This window comes from Anomaloglossus baeobatrachus, chromosome 1, assembly GCF_048569485.1.
Source record: "Anomaloglossus baeobatrachus isolate aAnoBae1 chromosome 1, aAnoBae1.hap1, whole genome shotgun sequence".
NCBI lineage: Eukaryota > Metazoa > Chordata > Amphibia > Anura > Aromobatidae > Anomaloglossus > Anomaloglossus baeobatrachus.
In genome coordinates this window covers 948,822,219-948,839,790 of record NC_134353.1, presented here as the reverse complement: position 1 = coordinate 948,839,790, position 17,572 = coordinate 948,822,219, and the positions used below count along the sequence as shown (strand labels likewise).

Sequence of the window (17,572 nt, the reverse complement as noted above, 5' to 3'; positions counted from 1 at the left end):
GTCATGTCAGTCAGGGGCTTTGCTATGATACTGTACCCCGGGATGAATTTTCAGTAATACCCTGTGGTACCCAAGAATGCTTGGACTTGATTTTCGTTGCGTGGCTGGGGCCAGTGAGTACTGCTTCAACTTTTTGCCGGGTCAGGCTTTATCCTACGACCCCTTACTCAGTGTCCTAGGTAATGGACCTCAGCCATCGCCCATTTGGCACTCGTCTGCCCGAATGGTTAACCCAGTCTACTGAATGCATTGGTATATCTACCCTACATGCTGCAGGTGCTCCTCCCAGGTCTTACTGAATATGGCAATATCATCCAGATAAGCCTGAGAGAACTCCTGACAGCTTGCATGGCATGACTGTAATTTGGAACAGCATCTGCTAGTAGCCATTGCTGAGATCTAGGGTAAACACAAATGTTGCTCCTCCAATCTGTACTAATAGATCATCTATTCAGGACATGGGGTATGCGTTGGTAACTGTTATCTTGTTCCACCTCCGGCAGTCCATGCAGAACCTTGTGCGCTGGTCCTTTATCTGTGCAAGGACTGTGCTGGCGACCCAGGGACTGCCACGAGGAGACCACCACTCCCAACTCCAAGATTTCATGCACTTTCTTAGTGCCGATCAGTACAGCGGCTGTCGAATTGGATTTTCTGTCCCAGTGTCCACCTGATGCTCAGTTAGACTGGTTAAAGAGTCCACAATACTGTTGTAATATCCCCTGTAGTTGCCTGGATTGGGCTGGGGTGAGGTGATCCCCCTAAGATGACATGCTCCACACCTCCCTTCTCTTTGACGTGCTGTAACAAGCCCAGGAAAGGATCGGGTTCTGAGGCATCTAAAGAGGGACAGCATATACAGTTAGGTCCAGAAATATTTGGACAGTGACACAAGTTTTGTTATTTTAGCTGTTTACAAAAACATGTTCAGAAATACAATTATATATATAATATGGGCTGAAAGTGCACACTCCCAGCTGCAATATGAGAGTTTTCACATCCAAATCGGAGAAAGGGTTTAGGAATCATAGCTCTGTAATGCATAGCCTCCTCTTTTTCAAGGGACCAAAAGTAATTGGACAAGGGACTCTAAGGGCTGCAATTAACTCTGAAGGCGTCTCCCTCGTTAACCTGTAATCAATGAAGTAGTTAAAAGGTCTGGGGTTGATTACAGGTGTGTGGTTTTGCATTTGGAAGCTGTTGCTGTGACCAGACAACATGCAGTCTAAGGAACTCTCAATTGAGGTGAAGCAGAACATCCTGAGGCTGAAAAAAAAGAAAAAAATCCATCAGAGAGATAGCAGACATGCTTGGAGTAGCAAAATTAACAGTCGGGTACATTCTGAGAAAAAAGGAATTGACTGGTGAGCTTGGGAACTCAAAAAGGCCTGGGCGTCCACGGATGACAACAGTGGTGGATGATCGCCGCATACTTTCTTTGGTGAAGAAGAACCCGTTCACAACATCAACTGAAGTCCAGAACACTCTCAGTGAAGTAGGTGTATCTGTCTCTAAGTCAACAGTAAAGAGAAGGCTCCATGAAAGTATATACAAAGGGTTCACATCTAGATGCAAACCATTCATCAATTCCAAAAATAGACAGGCAAGAGTTAAATTTGCTGAAACACACCTCATGAAGCCAGCTCAGTTTTGGAAAAGTATTCTATGGACAGATGAGACAAAGATCAACCTGTACCAGAATGATGGGAAGAAAAAAGATTGGAGAAGAAAGGGAACGGCACATGATCCAAGGCACACCACATCCTCTGTAAAACATGGTGGAGGCAACGTGATGGCATGGGCATGCATGGCTTTCAATGGCACTGGGTCACTTGTGTTTATGGATGACATAACAGCAGACAAGAGTAGCCGGATGAATTCTGAAGTGTACCGGGATATACTTTCAGCCCAGATTCAGCCAAATGCCGCAAAGTTGATCGGACGGCGCTTCATAGTACAGATGGACAATGACCCCAAGCATACAGCCAAAGCTACCCAGGAGTTCATGAGTGCAAGAAAGTGGAACATTCTGCAATGGCCAAGTCAATCACCAGATCTTAACCCAATTGAGCATGCATTTCACTTGCTCAAATCCAGACTTAAGACGGAAAGACCCACAAACAAGCAAGACCTGAAGGCTGCGGCTGTAAAGGCCTGGCAAAGCATTAAGAAGGAGGAAACCCAGCGTTTGGTGATGTCCATGAGTTCCAGACTTAAGGCAGTGATTGCCTCCAAAGGATTCGCAACAAAATATTGAAAATAAAAATATTTTGTTTGGGTTTGGTTTATTTGTCCAATTACTTTTGACCTCCTAAAATGTGGAGTGTTTGTAAAGAAATGTGTACAATTCCTACAATTTCTATCAGATATTTTTGTTCAAACCTTCAAATTAAACGTTACAATCTGCACTTGAATTCTGTTGTAGAGATTTCATTTCAAATCCAATGTGGTGGCATGCAGAGCCTAACTCGCGAAAATTGTGTCACTGTCCAAATATTTCTGGACCTAACTGTAGGTCCCATACATGTGTGCCGCCCCAGCAGCGGATCGAACCGCTCGGATCCGGGGGTGGTGTCCGTTCGTGGCTCGAGGGTCTCCGGACCCGGGGACTCAGGGCCACACTCTAAAGTGAAAGGGGGTATTTACAGGGGAGTTATAGTTAGTGACGCCACCCGTGGTGTGCGGTAACTGGGAGTACCGCCGCTGCCGCTGGGAGTACCCAGAGTGATGAAGCGGGGCAGCAAGGTGTCGTTGCCCTCCACGGATAGAGACAGGCCCCGGGACTCTGGATGATGCTACGGGGTGCCGTTTAGGGGGGGGGGGGTCACTCAGGTACTCACTCAGCAAATAAGCAGACGCTGACAACTGGGTAAACCAAGTCTCTGGGTGCCGCTGCCTCTCAAAGGGGAGCTTGTCCAGGTCCCGTCCCCTGCAGTGCTGCCTGGTGATCCATGACCTGCCTCCTAGCATAAAGTTTAGATTCTCCGTAGTGGCCCGGTAGATTGAAACTTGCCGGGCCCTGCTCCCCACTGTGTCTAAGTGAGGAAGCCTGCTCTCAGGGCTCGCGCTTGGGATTTCAGTGGGCTGCTTGTTTGGAAGGCCCTATCCCCCTCGTTGTGCTAGTGCCCCGATTCTGGAGCTAGTGGGAACAGTCCATAAAGGCTCTATTCTACGCAGGTTAATAGCGGGGTTGCCTGAAGCTTCTCCCCGACCTAGGGTTCGTGTACCCCGTCATGCCTTCGGTCCCTGACCAGTGATAGGACCAGGCTGCTGACCGTCCTCTTTGACAAGTCCCAGGCACCTAGCCTCAATCCCCTGCGACCGGGGGTCCGACTCCTCTAGGTCCAGACCACCATCTGCAACCTAGTCAGCTTCTCCTGGGAGCCACCACTCCCAGCCTCCTCTGAGCTCCTCTCAGCTCAAGGGCTAGCACACTTCTCCTTTTCCACTTCTCTTCTACACTCCTCACTTCCCCTACCTGACCCCTAGGTGGGCGACCTAATTCCGCTTTAGCCTTCCACTAGTGTGCCTGGTGGGTGTGGTGCAGGGTGTATCTAGGATTTGATTTGCTGTTGGAGGCATCACTGCAAGATGGGGACCCAGAACCATGAGGGATTTGAATACTGCATGGGAAGGGCAGTTTTTGCAGTACCCTGTGACGACCTGAATAGTCCAGGGGCGTCACACGTTCCTCTGGCCCAGTATGTTTTAATTCAGGTAATATGAATCCTCTTAATGTGGGTGTGGTGGAAGTCGAACGCTATCTGATAGGTGACTGCCCCTTTCTGTTGACTATGGTGTAGGGACCCTCCCAGTTGGCCTGCAACTGGTCATGGCAGATTGGAATTAGTAGTATCACATTTTAGCCCACAATAAACTCTTGGGGCTAGGTGCCCCTTTCATAGGAAAGATACAAATCAAACAGAAGACCTACTAAGTGTAAGCCGCCCGGGGTGTTCTATCCACTCTCGCAACCACCTTATGTATAAGAGCAGTGCTAACCCTTCCAAAAGAGTATCAGTCTTTACAGTGTTTCTACACCAAGTCCAGCGGACCCCGAGGCTTCCTGCCATATAAGACTTTGAATGGGATGAAATGGTAGAAGGCCTGCAGCATATCTCTGTATACAAACAGGAGCTGTGACAGAGACTTTATCCCAGTCCCACCCCGACCTCTAGGTAGATACAGATCAATCATCAAGGGTCAATCGGACCCTGGCCCGGCTCCACAGGGCACACAATACCTGGACTGTAAATTGCGTTCCCTGATCCGACACAACCTACTTGGGGAAACCCATCTGGCTAAATATCTCAACTAATGCGTAGGCCACCCTCTTTGCATGTATTGCTACCGCATCAGGTTACCTGGTGGCAAGATGGTATGTATCTTTTCTCTGAGTGACTGGGTCGAGGCAGGGGACCTATCAAATTCACCCCACCCGTTGAAAAGATTCTGCTATTAAAGGCATGGGTTGTAAAGGGGCTCTGCTCTGGGGTCTTCCACCCATTGTAAGGTGTCACAGGAGCTTACAAAGTTTTCCATTTCAAGGGACACCCCGGGCCAGAAGAATTTGATCATAACACTATGTTGGGTCTTCCTCACTCCCAGGTGTCCACTTACCGGACCTTCATTGGTCTGGATTTCCCTTTCTCTGGCTCCACTAACTTTTTGGTATTCTGCCTCGGTGTGTCTCATGTCACCCAATACATCAATCCCCTTTCCCATATAATGCGGACCCTCTCTTATTCAAACCCTTCTTTGGCCACTGTATCCCTCAACCCTCTTGCGATGGGTCTCCCTGTACCTCCTCACTGATGTCATTTACCTCCCCCAAGTCACATTCCGTTATTGTCACAGGCATTGCATTTTGTGCATTACTCACCACTAGCAGAGGGGTAGTCGTCAAGTGGAAATCGCTGTTCCTTCTTGGCTGACTCATTGGGACCATTCTTTGGCTTTGGGTTACGATATTGGTCCAGTGGCACACAAACACTGCTCCTAGGTTGTTTTCCAGCAATATGTCTACGGGCATACCTCCCAACTTTTAAAGAAGGAAAAGAGGGACAAAGTTTGCGGCGCGCGTAGCGCGCCGCGGCAAATTTTTAGGCCACGCCCCCTAACCACACCCATTTCACAGTCACGCCCATATCCACTCCCCATCCACACCCATTCAGCACGGACACGCAGGCAGCCGGCGGGCCTCCAGCACGGACACGCAGGCAGCCGGCGGGCCTCCAGCACGGACACGCAGGCAGCCGGCGGGCCTCCAGCACGGACACGCAGGCAGCCGGCGGGCCTCCAGCACGGACACGCAGGCAGCCGGCGGGCCTCCAGCACGGACACGCAGGCAGCCGGCGGGCCTCCAGCACGGACACGCAGGCAGCCGGCGGGCCTCCAGCACGGACACGCAGGCAGCCGGCGGGCCTCCAGCACGGACACGCAGGCAGCCGGCGGGCCTCCAGCACGGACACGCAGGCAGCCGGCGGGCCTCCAGCACGGACACGCAGGCAGCCGGCGGGCCTCCAGCACGGACACGCAGGCAGCCGGCGGGCCTCCAGCACGGACACGCAGGCAGCCACAGTGAGGCGGCCGGTCGCCCGCACAGTGAGGCGGCCGGTCGCCTTCACAGACAGGCGGCCGGCCGCCTTCACAGACAGGCGGCCGGCCGCCTTCACAGACAGGCGGCAGGCCGCCCGCACAGAGAGGCGGCCAGCCTCCCGCACAGAGAGGCGGCCGGCTGCCCGCACAATGAGGCGGCGGGCCGCCCGCACAGACAGGCGGCGGGGGGCGCCCGCACAGACAGGCGGCAGGGGGGCGCCCGCACAGACAGGCGGCAGGGGGGCGCCCTCACAGACAGGCGGCCGGCCGCCCGCACAGACAGGCCGCCGGCCGACCGCACAGACAGGCCGCCGGCCGACCGCACAGACAGGCCGCCGGCCGACCGCACAGACAGGCCGCCGGCCGACCGCACAGACAGGCCGCTGGCCGACCGCACAGAGAAGCGGCCGGCTGCACGCACAGACAGGCGGCCGTCCGCCGGAACAGAGAGGCGGCCGGCCGCACGCACAGAGATGCGGCCGCCCGCCCGCACAATGAGGCGGCGGGCCGCCCTCACAGACAGGCCGCCGGCCGCCCGCACAGACAGGCCGCCGGCCGACCGCACAGACAGGCCGCCGGCCGACCGCACAGACAGGCCGCCGGCCGACCGCACAGAGAAGCGGCCGGCTGCACGCACAGACAGGCGGCCGTCCGCCGGAACAGAGAGGCGGCCGGCCGCACGCACAGAGATGCGGCCGCCCGCCCGCACAATGAGGCGGCGGGCCGCCCTCACAGACAGGCGGCCGGCCGCCCGCACAGACAGGCCGCCGGCCGACCGCACAGACAGGCCGCCGGCCGACCGCACAGACAGGCCGCCGGCCGACCGCACAGAGAAGCGGCCGGCTGCACGCACAGACAGGCGGCCGTCCGCCGGAACAGAGAGGCGGCCGGCCGCACGCACAGAGATGCGGCCGCCCGCCCGCACAATGAGGCGGCGGGCCGCCCTCACAGACAGGCGGCCGGCCGCCCGCACAGACAGGCCGCCCGCACAGACAGGCCGCCGGCCGCCCCGCACAGACAGGCCGCCGGCCGACCGCACAGACAGGCCGCCGGCCGCCCGCACAGACAGGCCGCCGGCCGACCGCACAGACAGGCCGCCGGCCGACCGCACAGACAGGCTCCGGCCGGGGGTGAGGGGGGGGGGAGGGAGGGAAATCAGCGCTGGGGAGATTTTACTGTACCAGCAGCAGCACAGGCAGCGCTCCTCTCTGTTATGCCACGTCTACTGGGATGGTAGGAGGAAAAGCAGGGAGGCAGAGAGAGTGGGTGGGCGGAGCCCGGGAGCCGGCCGTCCCGCCCGTGGCAACGGGACAAACAACATAAAGCGTGAAAGTCCCGCTGTATCCGGGACGGTTGGGAGGTATGTGTGAGCTTCAAGGGAAATAAAAAGGGATTGTAGGTCAACGTCTCTGGGTGCAATAGTGTGCAGCACTACTTGAAATGCTCTGCCTATTGGTAGGGGAGAGAGGGTGCGATGCTCTGCCTGGGGGAATGGGGAGGGGGAGAGAGAGGGTGCGATGCTCTGCATGGGGGAATGGGGAGGGGGAGAGAGAGGGTACGATGCTCTGCATGGGGGAATGGGGAGGGGGAGAGAGAGGGTGCGATGCTCTGCATGGGGGAATGGGGAGGGGGAGAGAGAGGGTGCGATGCTCTGCCTGGGGGAATGGGGAGGGGCCGGGGGAGAGAGAGGGTGCGATGCTCTGCCTGGGGGGATGGGGAGGGGGAGAGAGAGGGTGCGATGCTCTGCCTGGGGGAATGGGGAGGGGAGAGAGAGGGTGCGATGCTCTGCCTGGGGGAATGGGGAGGGGGAGAGAGAGGGTGCGATGCTCTGCCTGGGGGAAGGGGGGAGAGAGAGAGGGTGCGATGCTCTGCCTGGGGGAATGGGGAGGGACCGGGGAGAGAGAGGGTGCGATGCTCTGCATGGGGGAATGGGGAGGGGGAGAGAGAGGGTGCGATGCTCTGCATGGGGGAATGGGGAGGGGGAGAGAGAGGGTGCGATGCTCTGCATGGGGGAATGGGGAGGGGGAGAGAGAGGGTGCGATGCTCTGCATGGGGGAATGGGGAGGGGAGAGAGAGGGTGCGATGCTCTGCCTGGGGGAATGGGGAGGGGCCGGGGGAGAGAGAGGGTGCGATGCTCTGCATGGGGGAATGGGGGAGGGGGAGAGAGAGGGTGCGATGCTCTGCATGGGGGAATGGGGAGGGGGAGAGAGAGGGTGCGATGCTCTGCATGGGGAATGGGGAGGGGGAGAGAGAGGGTGCGATGCTCTGCATGGGGGAATGGGGAGGGGGAGAGAGAGGGTGCGATGCTCTGCATGGGGGAATGGGGAGGGGGAGAGAGAGGGTGCGATGCTCTGCCTGGGGGAATGGGGAGGGGCCGGGGGAGAGAGAGGGTGCGATGCTCTGCCTGGGGGATGGGGAGGGGGAGAGAGAGGGTGCGATGCTCTGCCTGGGGAATGGGGAGGGGGGGAGAGAGAGGGTGCGATGCTCTGCCTGGGGGAATGGGGAGGGGGAGAGAGAGGGTGCGATGCTCTGCCTGGGGGAAGGGGGAGAGAGAGAGGGTGCGATGCTCTGCCTGGGGGAAGGGGGGAGAGAGAGAGGGTGTGATGCTCTGCCTGGGGGAATGGGGAGGGGGAGAGAGAGGGTGCGATGCTCTGCATGGGGGAATGGGGAGGGGGAGAGAGAGGGTGCGATGCTCTGCCTGGGGGAAGGGGGGAGAGAGAGAGGGTGCGATGCTCTGCCTGGGGAATGGGGAGGGGGAGAGAGAGGGTGCGATGCTCTGCCTGGGGGAATGGGGAGGGGGAGAGAGAGGGTGCGATGCTCTGCCTGGGGGAATGGGGAGGGGCCGGGGGAGAGAGAGGGTGCGATGCTCTGCCTGGGGGAATGGGGAGGGGGAGAGAGAGGGTGCGATGCTCTGCCTGGGGGAATGGGGAGGGGGAGAGAGAGGGTGCGATGCTCTGCCTGGGGGAATGGGGAGGGGCCGGGGGAGAGAGAGGGTGCGATGCTCTGCCTGTGGGAATGGGGAGGGGGAGAGAGAGGGTGCGATGCTCTGCCTGGGGGAATGGGGAGGGGCCGGGGGAGAGAGAGGGTGCGATGCTCTGCCTGGGGGAATGGGGAGGGGGAGAGAGAGGGTGCGATGCTCTGCCTGGGGGAATGGGGAGGGGCCGGGGGAGAGAGAGGGTGCGATGCTCTGCCTGTGGGAATGGGGAGGGGGAGAGAGAGGGTGAGATGCTCTGCCTGGGGGAACAGGCGGCCCGGCCGCCGGAACAGAGAGGCGGCCGGCCGCACGCACAGAGAAGCGGCCGGCCGCCTGCACAGAGAAGCGGCCGGCCGCCCGCACAGAGAAGCGGCCGGCCGCCCGCACAGAGAAGCGGCCGGCAGCCCGCACAATGAGGCGGCGGGCCGCCCTCACAGACAGGCGGCCGGCCGACCGCACACGGCACAGACAGGCTCCGGCCGGGGGTGAGGGGGGGGGGGGGGGGGGGGGAGGGTTGGGAAATCAGCGCCGGGGAGGAGATGTTACTGTACCAGCAGCAGCGCTCCTCTCTGACTGTGTTATGCCACGTCTTACTGGGAGGTAGGAGGGAAAAGCAGGGAGGCGGAGAGAGAGTGGGTGGGCGGAGCCCGGGAGCCGGCCGTCCCGCCCGTGGCAACGGGACAAACAACGTAAAGCGTGAATGTCCCGCTGTATCCGGGACGGTTGGGAGGTATGTCTACGGGTAGGTACCGCACTACTCCTACATCCCCCGTTCCATGACTGTGGCGTCTAAATGTGGGCGGGCTCTCTGAATATTTGGAGATTCTCCTCTGGGTATGTTGACTATCATATGGCTGGCGGAACAATACATTGGTACGGTACTGGATGGTCTTTGATCAATATCACTGAGGCTTTAGAAGTCTAGGAGCCCCACAGCCTCCATGTCCTCTTCCCAGATTGGCTGCAGATGCTCATTCATGGTCACTGAGGTGTCCCACCAGAACACTTGTCCTTGTACCACATATGCCTCTTTTTCTTGATTGGGGTAATGGGATAATCTCTCCCCCAGCATTCCAGCGCATTGTTCACCGGTTGGGAACATGGATGATGTGGGCTACAACGTTCCCGGCATTCCCTGGCAAAAATGTCCCATGTGTCCAGTTATGGCAGGTTATCTCCCCTTGCCCGGATGTGGGCCGCACTTGGGAAGCCTTACTTTCTTTGTCAAGTCCGAAATCCCTGCTGTTCCTCCTCTCACCAGTCCACAACTCTCATGAGCCTCCTTGGGAGCCCCTGTGTCTTACTCACTGAGGCTGTCCTTCCATGTAGCCCTGATCGATTGGCAGACCAATCATCAGCCAGTCACTTCTTCCATGTCTGAACTGACCTTTTCCTGCGGGTGTTCTCTATCCCACTCAGCCAAGCGTTGTATTAGGGTCACCTGTTCTTCTTCCGGCAACCACTCCAGCTCTCTTCCATACAAAAGGACTCTTATCTCCTTCTTGAGGGCCTTATAGATGGAGTGTGCCATGTCTTCTGCCAAGTCAAAGCTCAGTAACTTTCTCTGGTAAGCTGTTCAGAGATAGGTAATTCCCACTGCTGCCACCACTTGTAAAGATCTGAAATTGTGGGTTGTATTATTCACCTAGGCAGTACAATGCAATTATTTTTATTCTTCCGTTCACATTTGTACAGCAGCTGTGGGTAGATGGCCAAAAAGAAATGCCCCAAGTCTGCAAGATTTCAAACCAAGACCAGTAGTCCCACTGCCCCCATACCATATGATACCCAATGTCTCCCAACTTTGGTTGGCCCACAGCTTTTGTATTTCCCACCGGTATGGTCTGCAATCACAGCCTATGCTCCTCCAGACGACAGATACCATGACAGTAGCGCTTGTATCCAGCTCCTGTCAGCCACACCCCGGGGTACTTAGGACAGTGATAACGATGCATTGGTGGAGGTACTTTCCTGAGACTGAGCCCCTCACCCGGAACTGTATGTGAGACCCCCTGTGGTGACTGCTCCACTGGGTCTACTATCAACATCCACATAATGTTTCTGGGAGAGCCATGGCTCAATTGAGGCCTCTGTGACAATAACGAGCGTAATGGAATAATTGTTCCATGGAATAATTGTTTTATTTTAATTACCAATCTCATGCCTGGCCTTCTGTGCACTTAAGATCCATTAACATTTTATTGTGCACCTTAACCTGACGAGCAAGAAAATATGTAACAGAACACAACAATGAGATTGACATGCTTTAGATTTGTGGTTACTACACTAGGTCCATTTTTCCAACAGTCTTTAGTACGTAGCCAGCTCCTCACAATGTCTGCAAAATTAACATGAAAATGGCTTCTCCCGTCATGATTTCTTCAATTGTGTTTTCGGTGAAAAATTTCTCACATTCTAAAACATAAATATGGCTTCTCTTCTGAGCTCCTCATTTTCTGTTAAAGGGAAGGTGTCGCTTTTTTTATTAATAATAGTGATTATGAAATCAAGTATTTTTAATACAAAATTAAACTCAGTGTTTATTTAGTTTTTATTTAATTCTAGTTTTACAGAAGCACTGGGGGCTGCCATCTTGGATTTTCTGAGTAATGACAGTTACCTCCTATTTATCAGCCCCCTGTGCATAGAAGACAGTTGTCAGACTCCGACCCTATACTGTAACATAGAGAAGGTGTCTGCTGTGAAATGGACGCGTTCCCTGGGCTGTCCAAATGATAGCGGAGGGAGATCAGCGCCATCTTTGTGGTGCACACAGCGTATGCTGTGTGCTTTACTTTCCCCCTGTCACCCCGCTGGGATGGATGGTGCGAGTACCAACACCGGGCACCGGTGATTGCACCGTTGCTGATTCTGGCGTGCGGCTCCCCACTTTGCCGCCCACCCGTCTCTCCTCCACTCACACCCCATCCGCTAACTTTCCCCCTCCCCTCGTTCACCCCCCACCGCTGACTGTCCTCCTCCCCCACCGTTCGTTCACCCCCCTCTCTGCTCACACCCCCTCCGCTGACTTTCCCCCTCGCCCGCCGCTCACCCCCCCCACATGTACTCACCTCGGGCCTCTGCTACTCGCTGCTATGTACTGTAATCGCTGACAGGACAGGCTGTCGGGGGCGCAGGTCTGAGGTGAGTGCATGCGGTTGGGAGCGGTAATCGCAGCTGACATCTGCAACCTGAGCGGCACTGCACTACCGATCACCCCTCTTCACCACGTCACCTCGGACCGCTGATCCCCGCTGGCAGCACAGTATATGGGGGCGTGGGATACAGAGAGTCAGCGAGTGGTGGGGCATTGGGACACAGTGGAGCACTATGCAGCTGGCCTTAGTGACACTTTAGACATTAGGATCACTTTACGGCCAACAACAAAATGGCTCTGCACTGTGATCCTAAACTTCATCTTTCCTTTTGGAAACACCGAGATTAGGAGGGGGAGCTGTGACATCACACTTTATATTTTTCAGTAACTGAAAAAACATTTTTTTTGACGACACCTTCCCTTTAAACAAGATTTGAAATTCATAGTAAAACATTTTCCTCATTATGAACATGATTTCTCCCATGATTTTAAAATGTTAAATAAGAAGTGATTTCCTAGCAAAACATTTCCTACATTGTAAACATAAAAATGGCTTCTCCCGCTAGCTGCGTGGGTTGGGGGGAGGGCTAGGGAAGTTCAAGGTTCTTGATTTATAGTTTAAAGAGAGATAACACAAAAGAACACAATGTTATTATGACCCAATTGTGATTAATGTCTATCTCATGTTTATGTTATATGTAAAAAAAATAAAAATTATTGGTTAAAAAAAAAATGGCTTCTCCCCTGTATGAGTTATCTGATGCTCCATCAATTAATGTAAAGCTATAACATTTCACATAGTCTACACTTGACAATGACGGCATCTATGTTAATTCTCTGAAGCTTGAAAAGAGCTGATTTACCAGTGCAACATTTTCCACATTTTAAACATGAAACTGGCTTCCCCTTATGTGAATTTTCTCATATCTAACAAGATCTGACTTATAGGTAAAGAATTTTCCACATTATGGCCATGAAAATCGCTTCTCCCGTGTGAACTCAACACATATAAAAAGTAATTGCCCCCTAAAAACATCACAGAAAGGGGAAAAACCTTTAGTCAGTAACAAAAAAACCCACACAAATTACATAATAAACAATGCACCCGTAGTCCACGTCTCCCATTAGTATGGGTCACAATGTACATATTATTTCCCAATGTATTCCCCATAATATAAATCACCCAACATCTTTATGACATATATATATATTCAAGCAATATGCATATCACCCTATTCCAATAAATTTATTAACCGGTTAGAAGGGGAAGGACCTGGTCACCCGAACTGTCCTGCAGCAACGCCGAGGATGGAAGGCCCAGGGTATCCAACCATGCCCCCCAGATCTTGTAGAACTTCTTCAGTGCATTTCTTTTAAGGTATACTCCCCTCTCTAGTCGAAGTATAGTGTTTACTCTTTCCCTAAGATCCCCGATGGCCAGAGGAGCCGGGTCCAATCAGTGGTGAGACAACAATTTCTTGGCCTGGTACAAGAGACACACAATACCAGCGAACTCAAGTCCACCCCACCTTCCAGGAGACCCAAAATACATATGGAGCTTGTTTTTTTTTTTTTTTTGCCTTCCTCTGGATCAATATGTTAGGCTACGGGTTGAACTAGATGGACTTAGGGCGGCTTTGCACGTTGCAACATCGCACGTGCGATGTCGGTGGGGTCAAATCGAAAGTGACGCACATCCGGCGTCACTTTCGACATTGTAATGTGTAAATCCTAGATGATACGATTAACGAGCGCAAAAGCGTCGTTATCGTATCATCGGTGTATTCTCAGACATTTCCATAATGCCCGTGCAGCGACAGGTACGATGTTGTTCCTCGTTCCTACGGCAGCACACATCGCTGTGTGTGAAGCCGCAGGAGCAAGGAACATCTCCTTACCTGCCGCCGCCGGCTATACGGAAGGGAGAAGGTGGGCGGGATGTTTACATCCTGCTCATCTCCGCCCCTCCGCTTTGATTGCCCGCCTGCCGTGTGACGTCGCTCTGACGTTGCACGACCCGCCCCCTTAGGAAGGAGGCGGGACGCCGGCCAGAGCGACGTCGCAGGACAGGTGAGTGCATGTGAAGTTGGCGTAGCAATAATGTTCGCTACGCCAGGAATCACAAGATATCGCTGCTGCGACGGGGGTGGGGACTATCGCGTGCGACATCACAGCATCGGCTTGCGATGTCGCAACGTGCAAAGCCCGCCTTAGAGTCTCCCTTCAACCTTAAAAAACTATGATACTATGATATAATAGGTCATGGCTGTAGACTGATATTAAAAACTGGTCTAACCAATTCTAGTACTGTCCTCCAGTCATCTTCAATAATGCCACAGGACCACATAATATGCATCAAATTAGCACCCTCCTACCCGCACCTAGGACACAGATCATCCGTCCAGACCCCCATCTTATGCAATACACTAGGTGTCCTATATACTCTATGCAACAAAAATAGCTGTGACAGTCGTTGGCCTTCAGATAAAGCAAGGCTTGGAGTCTGAAACAGGACCTCATCCCTCTGTCAGAGGACCTAAGTCTCTCTCCCACTTCTCTCTAGCCTGTAAAGGGAATTTGTCAAGGTACCTGGATAACATCGCTGTATATAGCTTAGAAATAATACCTTAGGAACAGTCAGGTGTAAACAAATCAATAAGAGTGTGATTCCGCTCTATCCTAATGTCGAATTCTTTGACATCTAATATGAATATGATTTTGCTTAAAACATTTTCCACATTTGAACACGAAAATGACTTTTCCCCTCAGTGAATTCTCTGATGTTTAACAAGATTTGATTTCTCGGCAAAACATTTTCCACATTCTGAACATGAAAATGGCTTCTCCCCTGTGTGATATTTTAGGTGTACAACAAGATGTGATTTCCACTTAAAACATTTCCCACATTCTGAACATGAAAATGGCCTCTCCCCTGTGTGAGTTCGTTTATGTCCAGTAAGAATATGTTTGTGGTTAAAACATTTCCCACATTCTGAACATGAAAATGGCTTCTCCCCTGTGTGGCTTCTATGATGTCTAATTAGCTCTGGTTTCGTACTAAAACATTTTCCACATTCTGAACATAAAAATGGCTTCTCCCCTGTGTGTATTTTTTGATGTCCAATAAGAATATGTTTCTTGTTAAAACATTTCCCACATTCTGAACAGGAAAATGGTCTCTCCTCTGTGTGAACTTTTTGGTGTCCAATAAGAATATTCTTCTGTGTAAAACATTTCCCACAGACTGAACATGAAAATGGCTTCTCCCCTGTATGGATTCTTTGATGTCTAACCAGACGTGATTTCTGGGTAAATACTTTCCCACATTCTGAACATATATATGACTTCCTGCCTATGGAAATATTTTGATTCTTAACATCCTTTGCATGACTTCTGTTATGCTTCATAGTTTGTGATGAATCAGGAGACAGGACGCATTGAAAAGTGTCCAAGGATAAATCTTTGCTGTGAAGGGCTGAGGGTATATCTAAGATATTGGTATTGTCTTCACATGCATTTTGTTTGATTTCACAATCATCTGCCTTAAAATGTGAAGAAATTGGATGTCCCACTGAGCTCCCACTACAGTCGTCATCTGCAAAAAAAAAAAAAATAATAATATTTTTTGAATAATATGATCTTAATTATATCAATGTTTTATGACATTACAATTGAGAAGTTTACAGTAAAAGTAATTTAATAACTGACTAAAACATTTGATTGCAGGGGCGTTGCCTGGACCTCATGTAGGGAGGAAGCAGCACAAGAGAGCTCCTGCCTGGATCCGCTCAAAATCCTGAATACCGGCCCTGTTAATAGGCATAACTAACCTGGAAGGCTGCAATATTCACCCAGGCATCTGGAGAGGAGAGGATACTAGCACCATGCCAATCCATATCAACAAGAATGATAAGGATAAAGACTCACAGGAATGTGTTCCTGCAGTGGCCAAGATGGCACCGGCAAAAACCAGGCCCTCCTGTAGTGCAGCAGTGGGGGCTGCGAGCAGACTGGAGAGATATGCCAGAGTACCTCCTGTTCCTGATCTGTCTTCTGGTGAGAAATCTGTGAGAGACACTGAACATAATGTGGAGGATCCAGTGAGTAATTTGAGCCCTGTTTGTTCAGTAGCTCAGCAAATACAGAGGCTGGGGCCTGGGATTGAAGGTGGGAGAGAGAGATATGGAGCAGCCTGCTGAAGCTGAACCCACACTGGGAGAAATCCTGGCAGGAGTTAACGCTTGCAACACCACACTGGCCACTTTAAGTAACCAAATGGGAACTGTCACTCGGGATATAGCCTGTATCAAACATGAGCTGCAGGGGGTGACTACCAGAGTGGGGGAGCTGGAAGAAGGTGTGAGTGCAGTGGAGGATAAATTGCCACCAATGACACGGGAGCTGGGAAAAGCCACGCAAAATATCACAACACTACTGAACAAGGTGGACGATTTGGAGAACCGCTCCCGTAGAAGTAATCTGCGCCTGGTGGGGGTCCCGGAGAGGGCAGAAGGGAATGACTCCCTGGGCTTTTTTGAAAAATGGCTAATGGACACCTTTGGCAAAGATGTTTTATCTCCATTCTTTACTATTGAGAGAGCGCACAGGGTCCCTACACGTGCCCCCCCCGCCAGGAGCACCCCCACGTCCTATCTTGCTTAAACTCCTGCATTTTAAAGACAGGGATGCTATTCTGCGCAGTGTGTCGCCCTGGACAAGCCAGGGGACACAGGTAACAACACACACACACACCCCCACCCCCAGCAGTTCACAGCAGACATCCCCAAAGTGACCTGCTTTCTGCCTCGGGCTCAGACTGACACACCAGGTGGGCGGAGTCAGGAGATGGAGGTGCCCACCCAGGGGTTAGCTGGCCTGAGGCAGGAAACGAGCTCAGACAAGTTCAGGAGTGAAGGAGAGAGGAAGTCTGCAGAGAGGCAGACGCAGACTGGGGCCTAGGTTGGAGCCTAGGGCCCCTGTACAGAAAGACAGGCAGACGGTAGTGGCCGTCTGCAGGGAGCCGGGGAGCCAGTTGGTGGAACCGCAGGTAGCCGGGGCTGGGCAGTGGCCCCCCCGGTACTGAATCGGGGAGACAGCTGGAAATCGGAGAGCAGGAAGAGTGTGCAAGGAGGCGAAGAAAAGAACTTACACTAACAACCTGGGGTCAGGGGATATTAGCAGTGCAACCGTCCGAGGGACCCGTCCAACCAGCCGTTTGTTTACCGAGAACTGTGTCGTGTTTACTGGCTAAGTGAGTACCTCCGTGCCGTGCGGCACAGCGCTACCCCTGCACCTTCGCAGGCCCCCTACCCGCCTGCCCACCATTCAAACATCCCATCACTGGGCCCCGGGATCACCAACCCCTACCCACGGAGGGGCAACACAACAACTGGCTGCTCCATACCATCACTCCCGGGATTCCCCAGCCAGAGCAGCGGTGGTGTACATCCCTTCACCACAACCGTGGGTGGCGTCACGGACAATCCACAATCCCCACACCCAAAACACCCCTTTCACTCACGGGCGAGGAGCGCCGCTAGAGTCCCCGGGATCCGGCCCATCGCTCGAGCCACCGAGCAGCAGCAGGTAGCAGCAGCCGCGGCAGCCGGACCCGAGCAGTAGGGAGAGCGCGGCGTCCCCTCCTCCGCCCGCGACAACTTGGCGTCACGAACAAGATCTTACCGCTCTGCCGTCTGGTAGAGGTGCGCCTGGTTACCGCCGGAGGTGTCCGGCCGAAAAATTTCAGAAGCCGCCATCTTTGGTGCGAAGAATTTCCCGCTCGAGCGTCTTCCCCGAGCAGGAAAGGAGCGAAAGTGGAGCCCCGCCCCCTGCAGAAGGACGTGCTAAAAAGAAGCTAAGGGGGACGGGATGGCGTCCGGCCGCATGTGAACCGCGGCTGTGGA

General features: G+C 53.5%; 1 protein-coding gene across 2 annotated transcripts in view; it reads right to left on the bottom strand.

Annotated features, from left to right (window-relative positions):
* Positions 1 to 11,641: 11,641 nt before the first annotated feature.
* Positions 11,642 to 17,572, bottom strand: part of LOC142257197 (gastrula zinc finger protein XlCGF66.1-like) — a 45,063-nt gene continuing 39,132 nt past the window's right edge. For both annotated transcript variants that reach the window (XM_075329338.1, XM_075329329.1), the window contains exon 7: positions 11,642 to 15,264. In XM_075329338.1, the coding sequence (XP_075185453.1) occupies positions 14,435 to 15,264 (830 nt within the window). In that variant the 3' untranslated portion in view covers positions 11,642 to 14,434. The remainder of the gene's footprint in view (positions 15,265 to 17,572) is intronic.